This window comes from Amblyomma mixtum, chromosome 4, assembly GCF_055824585.1.
Source record: "Amblyomma mixtum isolate Tamu chromosome 4, ASM5582458v1, whole genome shotgun sequence".
In the NCBI taxonomy this organism is placed as follows: Eukaryota; Metazoa; Arthropoda; class Arachnida; order Ixodida; family Ixodidae; genus Amblyomma; species Amblyomma mixtum.
The window spans coordinates 82,354,544-82,373,121 of NC_143015.1; the positions used below are offsets into that span (position 1 = coordinate 82,354,544).

General features: G+C 48.7%; 1 protein-coding gene across 1 annotated transcript; it reads right to left on the reverse strand.

Annotated features, from left to right (window-relative positions):
• Positions 1–685: 685 nt before the first annotated feature.
• On the reverse strand, positions 686–10,527 carry LOC149347203 (uncharacterized). The gene is made up of 4 exons (XM_089585522.1): positions 9,496–10,527; positions 7,352–8,620; positions 6,136–6,360; positions 686–951 (listed from the first exon to the last, which is right to left on the reverse strand). Exons 1-4 carry the CDS (start codon positions 10,072–10,074, stop codon positions 754–756), a joined length of 2,271 nt encoding a protein of 756 aa, XP_089441648.1. The 5' UTR covers positions 10,075–10,527; the 3' UTR covers positions 686–753.
• Positions 10,528–18,578: the final 8,051 nt, after the last annotated feature.

Here is an 18,578-nt window from a genome sequence, read left to right on the forward strand (position 1 = left end):
CCATTGAAGTTATTCTGGGCACATCGCCACTAATTGTTGTTGCGAAAAAAAAAAGACAAAACACCCACCAAACTGCAAAATCCAATTAAAAGAAGTTGGAGCATTTGCCAACGACACCTGTGGTGTTGTGGCCGGTACACGTATACTCGATGGATCAGATCACGACGGTCCTGCAGTCACTCCAGTCGACGCCTTCTGGAAACGAATAAAAGCAGCGCATACAACGAAAGGAAGTCCATGGCGTCTTTCTCTGCGTCTTATAGGTTGAGGTCTTTTTTATCACTACTCTGGTCAGTATTTCAAAGAACTGATTTTTTTTTCTGAGTGGTCGTAACTGACCGCTAGGAGGTCGAAATTAGTATAAGGTAGTTGAGAAGACATTTTTTTTGCGCTATATTGTCTTAAGTGCCGTACATGAGAAAACTTCTAAGAGTTGTAAATAAAACGCAGTAGCCAGTATGAATGTTTGCTATTGCAAGTGTTTCTGCTCTTCTCCGGTTGTTTTCCTTCTTGCGAAAAAGTTTAGCTTCAGAAATTTAAGCTGTTTTTCCGGCTGGTACATTTGTACCGACAATAAAACTCTCCCTTGAAGATTTCTTCGCCCTATATCCATGGCGTGAAAGCGTCCGTTGGCCTGTGTTGTAACTTAGTGAATTTTGTGCGACATAATTGATGAGAGAAACCACTCTACTGTGTCTACAGGAGTATGTGAGATTTTTTTTTCTTTTCAGTTCTGCTCGACGTGGACGCTTGCTAGGTCTGTCGCAGTAGCGGCTTCTGGACACCCTGGGGACTCTCGGTGTCCGAAGGCATGGCCCGACCGGTGGCCACCGAAGCCAGTGCCGACGACGAAGCGGACAGCGTTGAGTGCAGCGCTGTGGTGATGGTGGTAGACGTGCTCCTCAGACGTCGCCGCCGGTCCGCTCGTGTCCCGCACAGCCTGTCGCGAACCTGCCATGGACATGCATGTCATTGAGCAGCCAAGAAAACCTACAAGCTTTCATAATGATCAACAGCCTAACCACACCCACTGCAAGACAAAAGGCCTCTATTATACCCCTCCAATTAATAATTTATCCCCGCACACTTCCTGTCTTCTGGCCACCTTACTCTCGCCGCCCCCTTCTACACTTGACTTCTGTACGAAGCCACTCTGTTACCCTTTATCACCTTCGCATTACACGCCCTTCTCATGGTCATTTCTTACTGGTTTCGATTAGGCTGTCATTAACTCCCGTTTGTTCTATGACCTGCTCTGCTGTCTTCATCTGTCTCGGGGTTAGGCCTATGAATTTCTTGTCCATAACTTTCCCTTTTTTTAAAAGGAAATTTTCTTATTCCCGATTACGGTGAACATCAGCCAGAAAGTACCAAATATTTTTTAAAAAGTAAGAAAAACAGGATAGATTTGCCATGCGCTTTTTAAACAATATCTAATGCTTTGCATATCGACTAGGATACCCAGTGCACAAACATGTCTCGTTTTCATCTTTTCTCTTCGCTACCTCGAATGTCTAGAGAATACATACTGTGCATATTGTGTGCAAAAACCGTCTCTGCCAAACAGCCTAATTGCAGAGCTTCCTGCTCATGTGCTCTTCATGAAAAACCGTTTTATGTCTCTAGTGGACTTTAAATTAAGCCTGTTTCGGGGGCGTGCGCGCAGTTTTCTGGTCTTCTGACGCTTAAAATTTAGCCTGTTTTGAAGATTTTTATTTCGTAGTGAGGGTGATTTTTTTTTATGACTCTGCCACATTTTTGTAGTTCTCCAATCAACGGTACTCTGAAGGCGAAATCATTAGAATTTGGAACTATTACCCCATATTTCGATTAGGTGGACATCATAGGGTAAACTGGGCGCCCACCTGTTGAGGGAGGCAGCTAACCAGCTGCTTACCGTTGCAGATACACGGCCCTTTTATGTAATTTTCTTTTGCCCTTGGTGTCCATGGTTATTACTACATCTGCATTTACGCAGAGGATACTTAGGGGAGACAACATGCTATTTCATTTTGACATCGTCATGCAGAAAAGCCTAAACTTGCGTAGTCTTCACGCACGCACTCATGTGCAAACGTAAAGTAGTAGACAAAAAACGAGCACACTTCAGGAAACAGCTACATTAGAGAATTCAGTGGCTCTTACCGTGCTTTAGATCAAGAATTTATAAAAGAAGGTAAATTTGGTGGAAAAAGCCAATCTAAACCAACTCAGACGTGCACCTACGAGCGAAAAACGAATTTGTGAGTTTTTTTGCAGGCGAGAGAATTTTCTTTGAGACAAAATGTTCCTGGACATTAAGAGATTTTCGAAATGAAAATTAAGATCGCTGGCGGGGCAAGCGTGCGCGATATTTCCTGAAAGTGGCCAGCAGTAATGATCCAGGAGTTGGGAACAGAACTAAGAAGCAATAAAAAAAATAAATAACCGAGTTTCTTCTTCTCTCTTCACTAGGCAGCCACTGCTAGCCCTATTCTTGTTAGTTTTAAATTAAGCTGGGCTGAAGGAGTAACAGGTTAGCGCCTTCTTTGCAAGTGTAAACCTATGGAGGGGAAGCCGTTGCGTCAGCTCACCTTTGTTTAACAGCCGGTACTAAACAAACTTCGAAACAAGCCGGCACCCTGTTAGCGCTTGGGGTGCCCTGCGTGCTCGATTTTCCTTGTTTATTCGTCTCGTTAGGTCGACTGTTCGCAGTCACCACTTTAGTTGAGTGCTGATTTCGCATGTTAAGATTCTGAACTAGGTTTTATGGAGATGGCTTTGCACTAAGCTGCGGGGTTTTAATTGCTTGGGGACAATTGGGGACCGTGGCTTAACAAGGGGGGGGGGGGGGGGGGGGATGACGTCCGGCAACGTGTTCTTGCCACTGTTCCACATTTTGTTTTTTTTTTGTGCATAATTTTGTAATTTTCTTCCTCGTCGTTTCTCTAGACAATCAGATATGACCTTATATGCATTTGGGTAAGAGTTTGTAGTCACAATGCTTTAAGACAGAGGGGACACTAACTGAGCGGGTATTGCTCTAAGGCTCTGTTACTGAAGAATGAACTGCACCAGACGTGGTATGAAATCCCAAATATTTGAGTGTCCGCCTCTAGTCAAGGGTGACTGTTCGGAACAACCTAGGGGGAATGCACACAACCACAGTGCCCTGCAAATTAAAAAGAAATTTCGTCCCTGCAGTACATATCTATACACGCATGGTGTCCAAGCTAACTTTAGTTAGTGCTTAAAAACATGCCGGGGCGCTCTAAAACGATACAACCAAAATTCACATTGTTGGCTATTGTGTGAAGCTAGTTACGTTTAATTTGTCTTGTTACTAATTTCATAACTAGACGATGCTATTTGACCAACTTCGCTAGTAATGAAGATAGGCGAGAAATTCCAATTCGAGAGTTGTAGAACTTTCCGCAACAATATCGGTTGAACAGTTTCTAACTTTCCATCTATTACCTGTTAGCCTTACTTCGCTCACTGCAGATGCCCGCGAAATACAAAAAAAAAAAATATACCACATGATATGCCCACGTGCGCGCGGCGATTGAAGTGCTCTCATACGTAGGAGCGGACAGGTCATTTAGCCCGATGTGCTCTACTTAAAAGGCGGCCGTACAGCGACGCAGTAGCTGAATGAGCGATTTACGCCAGGGGCATGCTTCCCTGGCGGCGGTTCATGATAGCGATAAGCAGACGCAGCCCTTAACGCTTGCGCTGGCGTAAATTGCACAGCCAGCGCCAACGTCGCTGCCCTGTCGCCTTTTAAGCGGCACTACATACGGCCAAGTTAACTGTTCGCTTGTAGTCGGAACGATTGTGAGCACTACAATCACGGTGCATTAGCGGGCATGTCACGTGGTATTTTTTTTTATTTCCTCGGCAACTACAGTGAGCAACAAAAGCTAATAGAAATTTCGAAACTGTTCAGCCACCCTTTTTGCGGACACTTCTACAACTTTCTCATTGCAATTTTCGCCTGCTTCACTGCTTGAGAAGCTGGTTAATTAATAATCTCGACTAATTACGCAGTTTATCGAAATACAAGAAATAATGTAACTTGCTCCATACAATGCCCAGCAACATGAATTTGGTCGCGTCGTCTTAGAATGTCGCGGCATATTTTTAGACCCTTGCGAAACTTAGCTGAGGCACACTATTTATATACAGGGTGTGTCATCTAGGATATTACACAATTTTTAAAAACAGGTTTTTTGAGTTAGAATAGCGATTTTTTCGGCATAGCATTGCCAGCGGTGTACTACATCAGAATACAGCTATGACGTGCTAACTAGCAGGCTGGTTAACATCTATTGAAAAGTGAACTTTCTAACCATTACTGCTAGCTTCCGTAATTATAGACAGGCGTGTAGCCCACGGTAGGGTAATATCCATATCAGTTCTGAGAATTTCTAAAACGCGGTTACTGTCGGCCCTGTGGCTCAACAAATTTCGGATACATCGCGCCAAAATACAAGCGCGTTCGAGAAGCGTGCGTTTAAAGCAACCAGTGCCGGCAACTCGCCGAAATAGCTAAAATTTGTTAGACCACAGCGCCGAGGGTAAGCGCGTTTTAGAAATTCTAAAAACTAATATGAGTATTACTTGGAATGGGCTACAGGCTATCAGTAGTTAAGGTTTGGTTTGGTTTATGGGGTTTAACGTCCCAAAGCGACTAAGGCTATGAGAGACGCCTTAGTGGAGGGCTCCGGAAATTTCGACCACCTGGGGTTCTTTAACGTGCACTGACATCGCACAGTACACGGGCCTCGAATTTCTCCTCCAAAGAAATCCAGCCGCCGCGGCCGGGATCGAACCCGCGTCTTTCGGGCCAGCAGCCGAGCACCATAGCCGCTGAGCCACCGCGGCGGCTTTAGTAGTTAAGGAGCCAAACAGTAATAATTAATAAGTTAACTATTCAATTTTAGTTAACCAGCCTGCTGGTTAGCACTTCCTGGCTGTATTTTACGTACTATACCGCTGACAATAGCATGGCGAAAAAAGTGCTATTCTAACTGAAAATCCAGTTTTTAAAATCGTGTCAGGTCTTAGATGAAACTCCCTGTATATATTCCGAACACTTCCAACTAAGTGTGCTACTGGCATCGCTAATACCATGTGTTCTTTTTTACTTCTTACGCGCCTTGTTCGTACTTCGGCCAAGTGGTTACATTCGCTTCTCACGAAATCTTGTAGTCATGCAAGGGCGTGGAGGTGGTCCAGAGAGGCGGAGGAAAGCTTGCGCGTTTCCACACCTAATCTCCTTCTACACCTTGTTACGCAACGTGTCACGGGACTCCAGGTAGATGTAGCGCGCTTTTCCGGCAAGTCGCAACATATCCCCAAAACGGTGCTTTGCGACCGATGGAGAAGCCATGGAGAGCTTGGTGTAACGGTTCGTGCGAACTTCTCGGCTCTTTTTTGCTGAAGGTCAGGCAGAAGCGCGTGTTCACTATCAGACGAGGACAGCCGAGCTTTCGTCTCCAGCTGAACTCTGTTTAAACCAGCGGTCGTCACTAAAGTTCGACATAGTGGCTTGCTCACAAGGGAGACGCACACGGAAGGAATACAGACAGGACAAATGGTACAGCACTAGCGGACAGGACTAGCTTTTGTCCTGTCTGTATTCCTTCCCTGTGCGTCACCCTTGTGCTCTAGCCACTATGTCAAATTATAGCAACCAACTAGCCCGATTAAAAGCCTTGCCGTCATTCAAGATGCCAGGGTAGCACAATGTCTTGCATCGGTGTAAGCTATGTGAAGATCGAGATTGTTATTCGCCGTTGTTTTGGTTTGATTCTATGGGGCCTAATTTCCCATAGCGGCTGAGGCCATGAGGGACGCCGTAGTGGAGAGCTCCGGGTAATTTCCACCACCTGAGTTTTTTTAATGCGCACTGACATCGCACGGCACACGGCCCTTTAACATTTCGCCTCCATCGAAATACGAGCGCCGCGACTGGGATCAAACCCGCGTCTTTTGGGTCAGCAGCCAAGTCCCATAACCACTGAGTCACCGCTGCGGCGATTCGGCTTTGTAATTATTACGCTGGGGTCGAGGCTTTTGGCAGTGCCCTCCTCTCAACTAGTGTATTTTTTCCGACGCATGTACTGAAAAAGGCGGCAACCAATCACTCACCATGCGAAAAACACTCCTCTTGAATGTGAACGCGAAGAATATGAATGCGCCCTGCAGGCTGCAGAGGACGATGAACGGGTACCAGAGGCAGCGGACGCCGCTCAGCGCAGCCGCGAAGCCAAACACCCACGTCAGCCCGAATACCAGGGCGAGCTTCACGTAGAGCGTCAGTCGACTCTGCTCAGTGTTGCCGCCGTTTGGAACCGACCGCCGGGCCATCTTGGTCTGCAAGGGACCGCGAGTGTCGAACGTTCGTGAATACCTTTGTGGTGGGGCTAGAGGTTGCGTGTTTGGGACTTTGTCTACGCTGCAAAGGGTCCAGAATTTCGATTAGGTGGGACTTCTTCCCATTCGGCCCTCTCCATACAGATTCATTGTTATCGATCTAGCTAGGTACTCACGTGGGGGAGTGCCTCCCCCGTAGATCTCTTGCGTCGGCTGCGGCCACCCCGTCCGAAACTTCCTGATCTCATCCGCCGATGTCTCGGGTGCTTTCTTGTACGCTTACCTACTCCGTTGGTACGTGTTCTCGCGTTAGGTTACTGCCCCTGTCCAGTCCCTCGCTTTGATTTCGGCTATAAGGACAAGAACTCCTCTTTGTTCGCTTTCTCTCTTAACGCGATCCCTATTTAGCCAAGTTTAAGCCAAGCTTTTCCTCTTGCCTCAAAGTTTCTGCCCCCTAGTTGAGCACAGGCAAAATGAAGCGTTGTGAAAATTTCCAAATAGAGGTAGTATTTGCAAGCTGCTATTTTACGACTGACAGCGCGCGTCGAGTGTACATCGACTTATAATTAATATCCAAGCTCTGTAGCCATGTCGTTGTTTGAGCGTGCGCTCACTGCTACTCCTTTTGATTAACATGTGGCGTTGTTCTTAAGTTGCTGGAGTGCATATGCGCTCATTCCATACTGCTAACGGGAAAAGAAGTGAGCTACGTTTTTTCTTTAACCGTGCCCTCATCAAGGCTTTTCTTTGGTGGTCAACGAAAAAAAAAAACAGGCGATTATTCGCTTTTATGATATATGCATATTTTCATACAACATTCTATATATTCTTAAGCGGCATAGGACGTCACCAATTCGTTAAAACAAGAAATGTTACTCAAATGTGCGTAATTTGGCGTGAGGAACAGTATAGTTGGGGAGGTCTGATGTGGGTGCATTTTCGAATAGTTTCTTGGAAACGGTAATAAGACTGGTCCGTGAGAGAAGATTACCTGTTGAGTGGTTTGGTGGATGCTGCGTGCTGTCAGCACGAACAGCACGGCGTTGGAGAGGACCAACAGAAGTACGGGCGCCCCGAAGAAAGCAATGAGACTTAGTGGCCGATTGATCCAGCAGTACGGCCAGCCGTACGACGGACTCCAGGCTGAGTCTGGCATAACGTACTGGAGGGTGGATGACGCTGCTATGAGCAGCGCCGGCGCAAACCAGGCGTACGCTGAATACGCTGCGAACGCGCTCCCGGCTCGCGGGCTTCCACTGACACCCTTGCGGAAAGTACGTTGGACGTCCATAGCCATCACGTTCATCCAGAAGAAAGCTGCGAGGTGGGCGGCGTGAGAAACGACAGCGCACACGCTGCAAACTGCCGAGCCGGGTGATAAGAAGAGTCCGCCTGCCACGAAGCTGCCTTGGGCCACGAGCACCGAAAGCGCGAGGCAAAGGACCAGCCTGGACGGCCCGGTTCGCAGTTTCGGTAGCAGGGCGTACGCCATCACGTGGAGCAGTAGACACACCACGGAAATTAGCAGGAGGACAGTGGACAAAACCTCTTCGAAGCCTACTGGCCTCAGGGCTACCGGTGCCGTTGACATGCACGCCATCACTGCGTCGGGTCCATCTCGGTGCCAGCGGTCCGGTTTTAGTTCTTCGTAGCCGGGCGCTGGACGAATAGTCGCGTTGTCTTGCACGACGACCTGGTTGAGCCCCAGCCGAGTCCACTCGCAGTCATCGCGTCGCGCGCAGACGTCGGTCGGACAACCGATCGGCACGCACCGTTTAGCGAGGGGCTCGTAGATCTCTTCGCGTCCGCATTTTTTATTGGGCGCTTCGACTGAGAGGGCTGACGCGTGCCAGTTGCTGAAGTCCATGACGACCGCGTAAGATACGACCTCTGCAGGCGCTTTGAACTGCACGTTGAACTGTAATTGCGGAAAGCAGGCAAGGGTTTTCGCGGTTCGTCCGTTGCAGAGGGCGCAGTGCAGGTTTCTGTAGACTAGGCGCTGATGTTCGTCATGTAACATGCTTGCGTAGCTGTGGCACTTGTTTCGAACCGTTGCGTCAGCGTATGCTTCCGGGCACGTCATTACAACGCGCCTGCGTGTGCAGGGCGCGACATTGAAGTATTGTGTGAAGCCATGTTCACCGAGCTCCTTGACTGCCAGGTAGCACGAGGACCTGCCTGTGCTGCCGCTCCAGCTGAAAGTCACTTCTGGCAGTCCGTCGGAATATTGCATGTCCGTGGCTGTTCCTTTTTCCAGTGCCTACGATAAAAAATTGTAAATTATGAGCTTTCTCTGGCCTCCTTTTTTGCACTTACATGCAGATCAGTGCTAAATATATGCCCAATTTTGATTTTCAGGTGTCATTGCTATAGGCTGGGTTATGGGCTTTAACGTCCCAAAGCGACTCGGGCTATTCGGACGCCGTGGTGGAGTTCTCCGGATAATTTCGACTGCCTCAGCTTCTTTCACGTGCACTGACATCGCACAATACACTGGGCTGCTGCATTCGGGCTCCATAGAAATGCGATCGCCGTGGCCGGGATTCAACACACGTCTTCCCGAGTGACCAGCCGAGCACGGTAATCACTACGCTAGCGTGGCGACTTGATTTCCAGGTGTGAGCCAACTTCTTGAAAATGGACAACTTGAGAACGATCAAAGAAAAAGAGCGCTCCGATGTTTTTAGAATCACGTTCCGTTCATTCCTATCACGTTATTGGACGAATGAGATTATGTGAAAGCAGGCAGTAAAACCTTTAATAAGCTGTTGGCTCGCACTATTTGTACAAAGCCGTGGAACGAAGCACTTACTAGTGCATTAATCGCTGGTAAAATATGAAGTCAGTTTAAAAAAGCGAGTCTGATATTTTTATGCACAAAGATGTAATATGACGGGCATGGGCACATGTAATGACCTGCATCGGATTAATGCAGCCGCTACGCTTATGAAGTCGACATCGGCACAGTAGGCCAGGCCGCGTAACCATTGTTTTCCTTTTTGCGTGCGCTCGAACAGTGATGGTGAGGAGTGGAAGAGAAAAGTCGGTATTCAACCCGCTGAATTACTACTGCCCCATGATGGTTTTTTATGTGACTCATGTGTGGGAAGCCTTCATGGCACCTTGAGTCCTTGCCTGATATGCTGCTGCCGGATCGCAGTCCATCAGATTCAGCTCCCAGGTGAGGAGGTATCTCGTGTCGCCGTTGCAGGAGGCGCAGTAGGCGTTCCGGTAGAGTACCCCGGAACGCCTACTTAGTACGGGCAAGACGTCCAGTAATGAGAGCTTGAAGTGAGTCCGTTCCTCGGCCTCGCACCGGAGCTTGGTTTCGTCTTTCTCGTCCATGGGGGCCCACGAGTCCGGGCACCGCACAACCGCCAGGAAGTCTCGCGTGTATCCGGCTGGCACGCAGGCGAGGCGCGGTCTAGGCACCGGTTCCAGGAATCTGTCCGCGCAACAGTCTCCGCTCTGCAAGCACTCCTGCCGTGTCCGGCACTCGCACATGTTGGGCTTCCCTTCACCCGCGTCGCAGCGGTCTCCGCAATTTGTGGCGTTCAGCCCCGCGGCGATCCGGTCAGAGAGGAGATCTTCCGGAGTTATCGCTTCCGCGGCGAGGGACGTAGATGCGCAGACTAGTAGCAGCGCAGCGCAGCCGCGGAGGGAGGCCCCGAGCGACCGAAGTGGGTGGCGGCGGCACTGAATGGCAGTCGCCATGACGGTGGTTGCGGCCCGAGCTGGTTGCCTCGGAGCTCAGGGGCAGTCCAGGGCTGGCGCTTTTACGGCGGCACGGCGCTGCTTGCAGGCCGGGCGGCTGCGCGGTTGCGACGTGTTTATTTTGCCACTGCCGCGGTTGTTTCTGCTGCCGGAGGATTGCACCGTCGCTCGCGGTGCCCATATGGTTGCGGATTACCGCTGCCATTGGCGCCGTCATTGCCGGCAATGATGATGCGCCGGCTTCATAGAGGCGATTCCACTGCGGTCCGCCGGGTCGTTTTCAGCTTTTGGCCTTGTGGCTGGGCCTGCAAATAACCGAGGGGGGTTGGGGAGGATATATGAGCGATGAGTGCAGCAAATGAAGATTCACTGCCGGTTGTCAAAGAGTCCGCCTCAGAAATCAGCAGCGATCTTTCTTTTTGCGCCCAAACGGCCAACTACAACTTCCAGCTTCCTTCAAAGTACGCATAGTTGAAAATTATCGACTTAGTTCTAAATCACCTCCTGATAGCGTGTTCTTCCCCGTCGAGTACCCCGAGGGGATGAAGTCGTGAGCGTGCGAACGAAAAGACGTGCTGAAGATGGTAAGGAAATTCGCTAGATAAAGTGCATGATTCGGGCTTCCCCAAAGTTGGTTCCAAACGGGGCCGAAAGTCCCCACAACACGCAAGAAAGGGCAGAGACTTGGGCAGCTTCGGGTTGGAGCTGGGTCTGGCATTATATACCTCCCTCTGTGTTTGACCAAGTTCAGCTCTCAACCAGTGTGTTTTTGTGTGTGTGTGTGTGTCTGCGGGCATCAGCATGGCATAGATGCAAATGTATGTTGTGATTATAGTAGAAGTTAGCTAGCTATGACACATCGGAAACCGTGCCGCCCATTTGTGACTAGCTCTTGTAACTTTGGCTCCAGCACAACAAGCATGAAACGCCAGCTTGGATTGCAACCTCCCTTGATCAAAAGATGTCAATCTTATGATTTAAAGTTTTTTAACCATGTACTCAATAGTGACACTCGAATCGGCAAAAACATTTATCTGAAGGCTTCGCTCTGTATTTCACCCAGATTCCATTAGAACGAAGAGTATTCATCTCAAAATTTTTGTTGACGCTTTTTCCCGTTCGCAGTCAAGGAGTGGAGCGCTATCCACCAAGCTCCGAGCCTTTCTTGAGAGTAATTTTTTTTTGACTGTACATCCCTTATATAATTCGGAATTGCAAACACTGCCCATTCGATCTGTCTGTCTTTTTCTAAAATTTTTGTGCTTATGACACTGTTTGGTATTTTCCACACCCTAAAGTAATTTGTGACGAAAGAGCGCAAAACACCGGGACAAGAGACAAGCGCTTTGCGGTGTTCCGTCACAAATGAATAACCAACATGCCCAAGCTAGTGCCCTAAAGTAATGCCAATGAGCGATTCGGGCAATGAGGGACGCCGTATTCGTGGGCTTCGTATGGTTTCGACAAGCTGGAGTTCTTTAACGTGTGCGTTCTGTTACATCCCGTAGTACACGGGCTGGACCTCCAGCATTTCTCCTTAACCGTAATGGCCACGTCTGATCGCACCAGGGTGATGGAACCTGCTGACCAGCGTCAGCAGGTTCCACGGCGGCTTTAAATCGAAATACGAGATCGACACCTTAAATAAGGATCTGATCCCTGCCATTCGTTTTGTCTTCGGACTATCGGAAACCACAACAGACCTTTTCACTGCTCACAGCTTGATTGAGCACGCGTGCGTGTTAGACCGTGCTGCGCATGCGCACAGATCAACACGCACGCGCGTGTTGTACTTGTTTGATGGCTGTTTGAAATCCGCCAATCTGCACGCTCCTGGCACTGTCCAGTGGTAATATGGCTGCGCCCACAAAGGCAAATGTGAAAAGGTCTATAGAACTGTGCAGGGCAATCCACTTACCTGTTCATAAGCAGGGCTATTTTTAGGCTAAAGGGGTAGTTTGCGCATAATCGGGGCAGCCGGGCCGAGCATTCGAGAGGCCTGCTTTGCCTCACTGACCAAGGCCGCCGCGAACGTTTTGACGTTGATAAGGCAAACACTCGGCGTGTTTACGTCGGCACCATGCTGGCCCGCAAGCCCAGGTCGGAAGGAAACAACAGCCTTCTTGTTTCAACAACAAGGAGCATGTGGTCGGTGGTGAGGAAAGGGCACAGTTTATAGCAGAACGCGACAGGGTTTCCTTCGGGCGAGACGAGGAATATTTTTTTCACATAGGGAAGGCTATAGACTCTTCTATTTGTGCCGCTCGCGGAAGGGGAAGGGGGTGCTCGGTAAGGAACGTTGTCGGTCGGAAAGGACTGTATGAGGTATGCACTTTTGGAATCTTTCGTACTGAACTGTTGGCTTTCTCTTTTTCTTTCTGGCTTTGGACGACTAAAGCTGGCTCTTTTTGATATCTGAAGTCGCTGCGTGGCTTTATCAGTGTGCGTTTATATCCGAGTGCTCTTTCTTGGGTGTCAAATATGTTTTTTTTCCCCCGCAAATTCTGTGTGGTGGATATTCAATGGACCGAAACGTCAGAGCCCAATACTCGTTAATAAATTCACAAATGCACTGTTTTGTGTATTTCTGTCTACACATGTTAGAGACTGACTGAACGGATATTTCAAATCACGGAAAAAATTGCGAAAACCTTGGTTAACGTCTGAAGTTCCTACCAAAAATAACTTGCAAGTCCCATGTTTCGAGAGGATGATTTTGAGCGTTGTCAAAGGCTGTTTTTTACGTCTTAAATCTTGTCGCCTGTGCCTTGATTTCCGTTACGCCGACTACGCAACGTGTGTTTAGCAATCCGAGGCGTACTGAAACACAAGTGATTCTCACCGGAAAAAAGAGTTTTCGACAAAATATAGGGGCGAACACATGGCGCCGAGGCCTCAACACAGGGAAAATGTGGATAGGCTCCCTGTGACGATCCAGCGTTTCTGTTTCCTTATTCGCAGGTTAAAATGTGAGCTTGCCATCTTTTAAATTTATGCAGGATTTTTGGCTTGGAGGGGTTAAATATTTTTCAAGTGCTGTAAGGAATAAAGCACATTATTGATGTCACTTTTTGTGATACTGGGAATTCTGTGCCTTCCTTCTGATCTCATGCACGTATGAGTGTTAACTGGAGGAAAGTTGGGAATTAAATATCCTGTATATTGGGTGGATAATGCCGGCGTTCCATTGGTATTTGACGAGAATGATGCATGGTTATATGCGCTTTTGTTTAATCCGCGGTCTTGACCGCACTTTCTGGCGATGAGTTCATCTGTCTTGCTGCAAACAGTGAAATGTTGTAAATGTCCATACTCCACATGCACGCGCGGTGTTTACTCAGACAGAGGAGATCTCCTCCTACAAGATCGCGAACAGCTCTGCCTGACAGCTTCTAATAGCAGTCTGTTCGCCGTCACTCTTGCGGTGTTGCGTGCGCACGGTGTGCACCATTCCGACACCACGTCCCAAAAGCAACCAGCGCGCTCCAGTATGCACAGATATAACTGCGTCTGCGTCTTCCGGTGGTGCAAGGAGGGGCTGACGTCACTAGACCATCTGCCGACAGGCCGGCAACACGGGCAGCGTTAAGGCTCGTACTGCGCAAGAAGGGCAAGGGCTCGCGGGGCTTCTCTCTGTTCCTAACTCGGAGTGCACTCACTAGTAGCGCAATCAGCGGCGCGGTTTCACAATCGTTCCCGTGAAGTGCGTGCGCGTGCTAGTCAGCGATAAATACAGAGGCGATAGTCGGGGCAGCGCGAAAGAGCGTCAGGGAAATAAGAGATAAGAATAAAGTTAAGGTAACGAGAAAGAGTACGGACGCCACGCGGCCTGATGTGAGAATAGCGTCCCGCCTAGTATGACGTTAACGCATACACGTAAGTGGCGTGGGGTTAAATTTATGGAAGAATAGGCGCTGTGCACACACGGCCACGCCCACACGATCCAAATCCACATCCTATTTTCTCCTTTTAGTGCTGTTAAACTGATCCCGCTTCCCTCCGTCGCGCTGTCTTCTCCGTCGCCAGATAACCATGAGTGCGCGATTCCTTCCTTGTGTGCTGCATCACAAGGACACCGTGCCGGCTACGCCAACAAAGAGGGGGCGGTCGCAGAAGTGAGAGCGGCAGCGGCAAAGGTGAGTCAAGAAGGGTTTTATCTCACCCGTATCTATGCTGTGAGGTGTTGTTTAGTGTAGATATTCGCAAGGCCCTGAAAATGACACCACTCCTGTTCCCGCGAACACCGCAATCCTTCTGAGATACACAAGAACCTTCCCAGCTTTCCAGGGCGCATGGGTTATGCTTTGAACAAGTTAGTCATCTATAGACTTTGTGTCACCTTCTTCCATCCGATAGTCGGTGTCACCTCCTTCCCGTCCTCGTTTTTTGTGCGCTGTTTCCCACCTAAGAACCTTCTCGCTCGGCAGTGTTGTGGCATACCCAATCTCACAAAAATATGTTCTGTCGGCTGCCTCATAGTTCTCCGCAGCAAACACTGAGCACAGCCTTGCGCTCTGAATGCTGTAATTCCATCCGATGACATATTTCAGCAGTGCAGAGCGCTCAAATGAAAACTCGCAGATTTTACTTACAGTGCAACAGTTTGGCAAAGCATGTCTTAAGAGCCAGGTTTTTATCAGATAAATTCAGTTCAATTTCTCAAATAGCCGATATGCGCCCTACATTGCCACACGCCACTGTAGAAGAAGGCCGATTTTTCCCACGCCCAATAAGTCACTCACGCTACGGCCTATATTCATGCACAAGCACCTGAAGAGAAGGTGTGAAAAACAGTACACACTCGGGCTGTAACAAAAAGTTCCCAGCACTAACACTTTTCTCACATCCCGATATAACCTGCCAAGAACGGTTGCATTTTAAGCGTAAAATCGGTAGCAAAAGTACGTGGGGCGCGTATCCTCGGGAAGAAAACAAACCCAAAGCACATCTATACCATCAAACAATTCTGTCGGCTGTAAATTAGTTTGTGATTTCATGGAGGCTATCATTCTCCACAGGGAAGCGATGCGGGCACCAGGTTAAGGTTCATTCGAGCGTTCACCACTTATGAGAACAAAGAAAGAGTAATCAGCCCAGTACTTGCGTCCACAACTAGCCCGTCTCGGTATGACGAATGAACATAGGACACTCAAAGTGCGACAGTCATCATTTGATTACTGCTCGACAGAGCCATTAAGTGAATTGCGATCTATCGAACTAGGCATTAGATTTATGACTCCCAAAAAGGTACTATCCTACGGTGACATGTTATGGTGGCAAGTTGTGATGGTAAGAACCACGCGGGCTGTTAGGGACACATTTCGCTTCCATCGATGAGTAGCTGCAGCGGCTGGAACTGGACTCCGCGACCTTGAGGACAACAGCCACAAAAAAACGTACGTGGTCAAGCCTCTGAAACAAAGACGGTATTTGTTGGGCGAGAATTCAACAAATTCGTGACTGCCTTTCACTAGCTTCCGTTGGAAGAAGGTAGCGTGGCTACCCAATTCACCAAGCGAACTCCGTCGATAAAAAGGCGTTCCACCTAAATTCGACTTTGCACCTGTACACAGGACAGTCAAGGAGCCAAGCTGCCACACAGGACACAGAGCGGCGCTTCACTCGAGCCTCGCAGGGGCGTCTGCTTCATGCAGACTTTGGTGCAGACTTTCAATTAGGGTTCCCGAGCATCCGCAGGGACATCCCCGCAAGGGGAAGATGGTGAGCAGTACGTCACCACGGACACGAGCACCCGCGCCTGGCCGTGCGTGGCATCGATGTGTCCGTGGAAAATTGGATCCTGGTGGTTGAGCCGATGCCGAGCGTTTGGACCTTTAAGGCCCCTCGGCCACTTTGTCCGCAGCTTCCTTTAGACGGCACCTCCGGCCTGACCCGACCGGGGGAAATCGATGGTCGCTTTTTCCTGTCCTCCCCTCCACCTTTCGCTTTCCTATTTTCTTTCTTATAACTCTCCTGTCTCCTCCTTCCTTCTTTTTTTCCTTTTTTATTGGCGGCTAAGGTTAACCTTGTGTGGCCAACCACCCTGAGTTGTGTCATATTTGCTTATATTTGGGTTGTACAGGTGGCGTGGGTGGGACTTGCTCGCGAGCTCCTGTCCCGTCCCCTCGTTGGGCTTCATGGTGGGTGGCTGGCACCATGACCGAAAAACTTGAATTTTTTATGGCTCCCCCCTTTCTAAACCTGATCGCTCTCTGAAAAGTGGACGGAACGATGCAGGCGACTTTTTTCAGAAAAGAAAGATAACTTTGCCGAAATTCGATGTTATACATAGCAATGCAGAAGAAAAACAAGCAAAACTCATATCCCTGTTCCTGGTATCAAAACAGGCCAGCGGTGACTTACTGCTCGAACTGCATGACACCGTCCAGTACTCCCAAACCTCGCGTCCATAGGGGAGATTCCAGTCTCCGTTTCTTCACATCGATCTCTAAACACTGTCCGAGGCGTCATATCTGAAATCGACTTTGTCTACCTCTCTGAAGAAGAAATGCTTGAAGGCCTTATCGACCAAGATGTCACAAACGTGCAGCGAATAAAGATCAGGAAGGATAACAAAAAAATAGACACGAAACACCTCTTCCTCAATTTCAACACCAGCATACTGCCTGAAAGCATTGCAGTCGGATAACTGAAAATAAATGTAAGACCGTACATACCTAACCCACGCTGATGTTTCAATTGCCAGAGCTACGGCCACGGCTCACAGAGTGGTCGCGGCCGCAAAACTTGAGCAAAATGCTCTTCGAAGGACCACCAATCTCAAGAATGTGTTGCTACCCCGCGGTGTGCAAACTGTGAAGGAGACCATGCTGCCTACTCCAGGGCTTTTCCTTCTTGGAAGAAAGAAAAAGAAATAATTACTCTCAAGACTACTGGAAAAATTTCTTTCAAGGTAGCAAGAAGGTGATATGCTCAAACAGATTCTCCTTCAGTGCAAAGACAAACTTCGCCAATGTGGTGCGTAGGCGCGGCGCACCACACCAGGCATCGGCACCTGTCCAGGCCACACGCAGTGAGCCTGTGTCGGGGCCACCCACGCCTCCGTGTGGAGTAGCTAGCGCTACTCCGACAACCTCAAAGAAGGCGACGGAGACCCCCGGGTCGGCGGGCCTCAAGACCTCTTCCCACAGGTCGAGGTCAAACTCGAACGTGAACGTGCCCTCTGCACGGTCATCCAGCGCCTCCGCAGAGGCGATGGACACGACCCAGGGCAGCCCCGTGCCGTCCACGTCGGACGGTCGGCGTAGCTCCCTGGATCGGTCAAAAAAAAAGACAGGCCCCGAGTAACGGGGCCATAAACAACATGATCTAGTTTTTCACTCGACAGGAACACAAAATTGAGATGGCTTTCACAATACAATTGAACTGTAGATGCCTTCTAAACAACTATAGTGATATAAAAGACATACTAGGAGCGCACGCTCCTGTCCCCTTTTGTCTACAAGAGACAAATTTAGGTCCGCAAAAATAGTTTTCTTAAGAATTATACTGTTTTCCGCCATGATCGAGAGCAGGCGAGCAGGCTGTCGGGAGGCGTAGCCATCATAGTGAAAAACGGTGTCCCGGCTCGTCAGCTTCAATTAAAACAAGACTCGAAGCTGTCGCAGCCATTGTGTTTCCATATAAAACCATTACAGTGTGCTCTCGATATATTGGTCCGTACTTTAAGGTAACACTACATGACTAGGATGTTTTTTTGGAGCAGCTACCAGAGTCATACCTGGCAGCTGGAGAGTTGTATGCGCATTCATGTTTTTGGGGAAGTGAGAAAACTGACGCTAGAGGCCATCTCATAGAGGATTTTATTCTATGCAACAACGTCTGTTTACTGAACTCGGTAAACCCACATACTGCTCACCAACCTCGGTGAAAATGAGTGTTTTAGATTTGTCTTTCAGCTCACCGTCTGTTTTTAGCGATTTTAATTGGCGTGTTTTAGATAATCCATATGGAAGCGATCATCTCGTTGTCGTAATAAGTCTGTCATCCTGGCCAACAGTCGTTCCCACGAAACCACGGCGTTGGAAGCTACATTTAGCTGACTGGAAAATGTTTAGAAAAAAAGGCCACTCTGGAGGATATAATTTCAGAAAATCATACCATAGATCAGAAAATCATACCATGGTACAGTAGCTGTGAAGTTATCGAATGGATGCCCAAGACTGTTTATGTGTTTTGAAAGTGGGCGATTTGGCTTTGTCTGCACATGGGACCTTTGATTGTTATTGCGGATTCTGAACGGTGTAACTGTTTGTCCCACGTACTGTGCTTTACAAGTGCCACATTCCAGGACGTGGACAACACGTTAAAGAACCCCAGGTGGTCGAAATTTCCGGAGCCCTTTACTACGCCGTCCCTCATAGCCTAAGTTGCTTTGGGACGTTAAACCCCAATAAACAAATAAACCATGTCACCGCTGTCTGGTCAGCTTACTTTTAATCGCGCAAGTTGCCCGCCACAGCGCGCTTAAACTGCATAACTGT

Bases quoted from the DNA above. Each gene is read 5' to 3' on its own strand.
- LOC149347203 (XM_089585522.1), bottom strand. From the start codon at position 10,074: ATGGCGACTGCCATTCAGTGCCGCCGCCACCCACTTCGGTCGCTCGGG. The intron at 8,621-9,495 runs GCAAGGACTCAA...TTTTTATCGTAG, and splicing joins ATCCGGCAGCAGCATATCAG to GCACTGGAAAAAGGAACAGC. The intron at 6,361-7,351 runs GTAATCTTCTCT...GGTCCCTTGCAG, and splicing joins TCCACCAAACCACTCAACAG to ACCAAGATGGCCCGGCGGTC.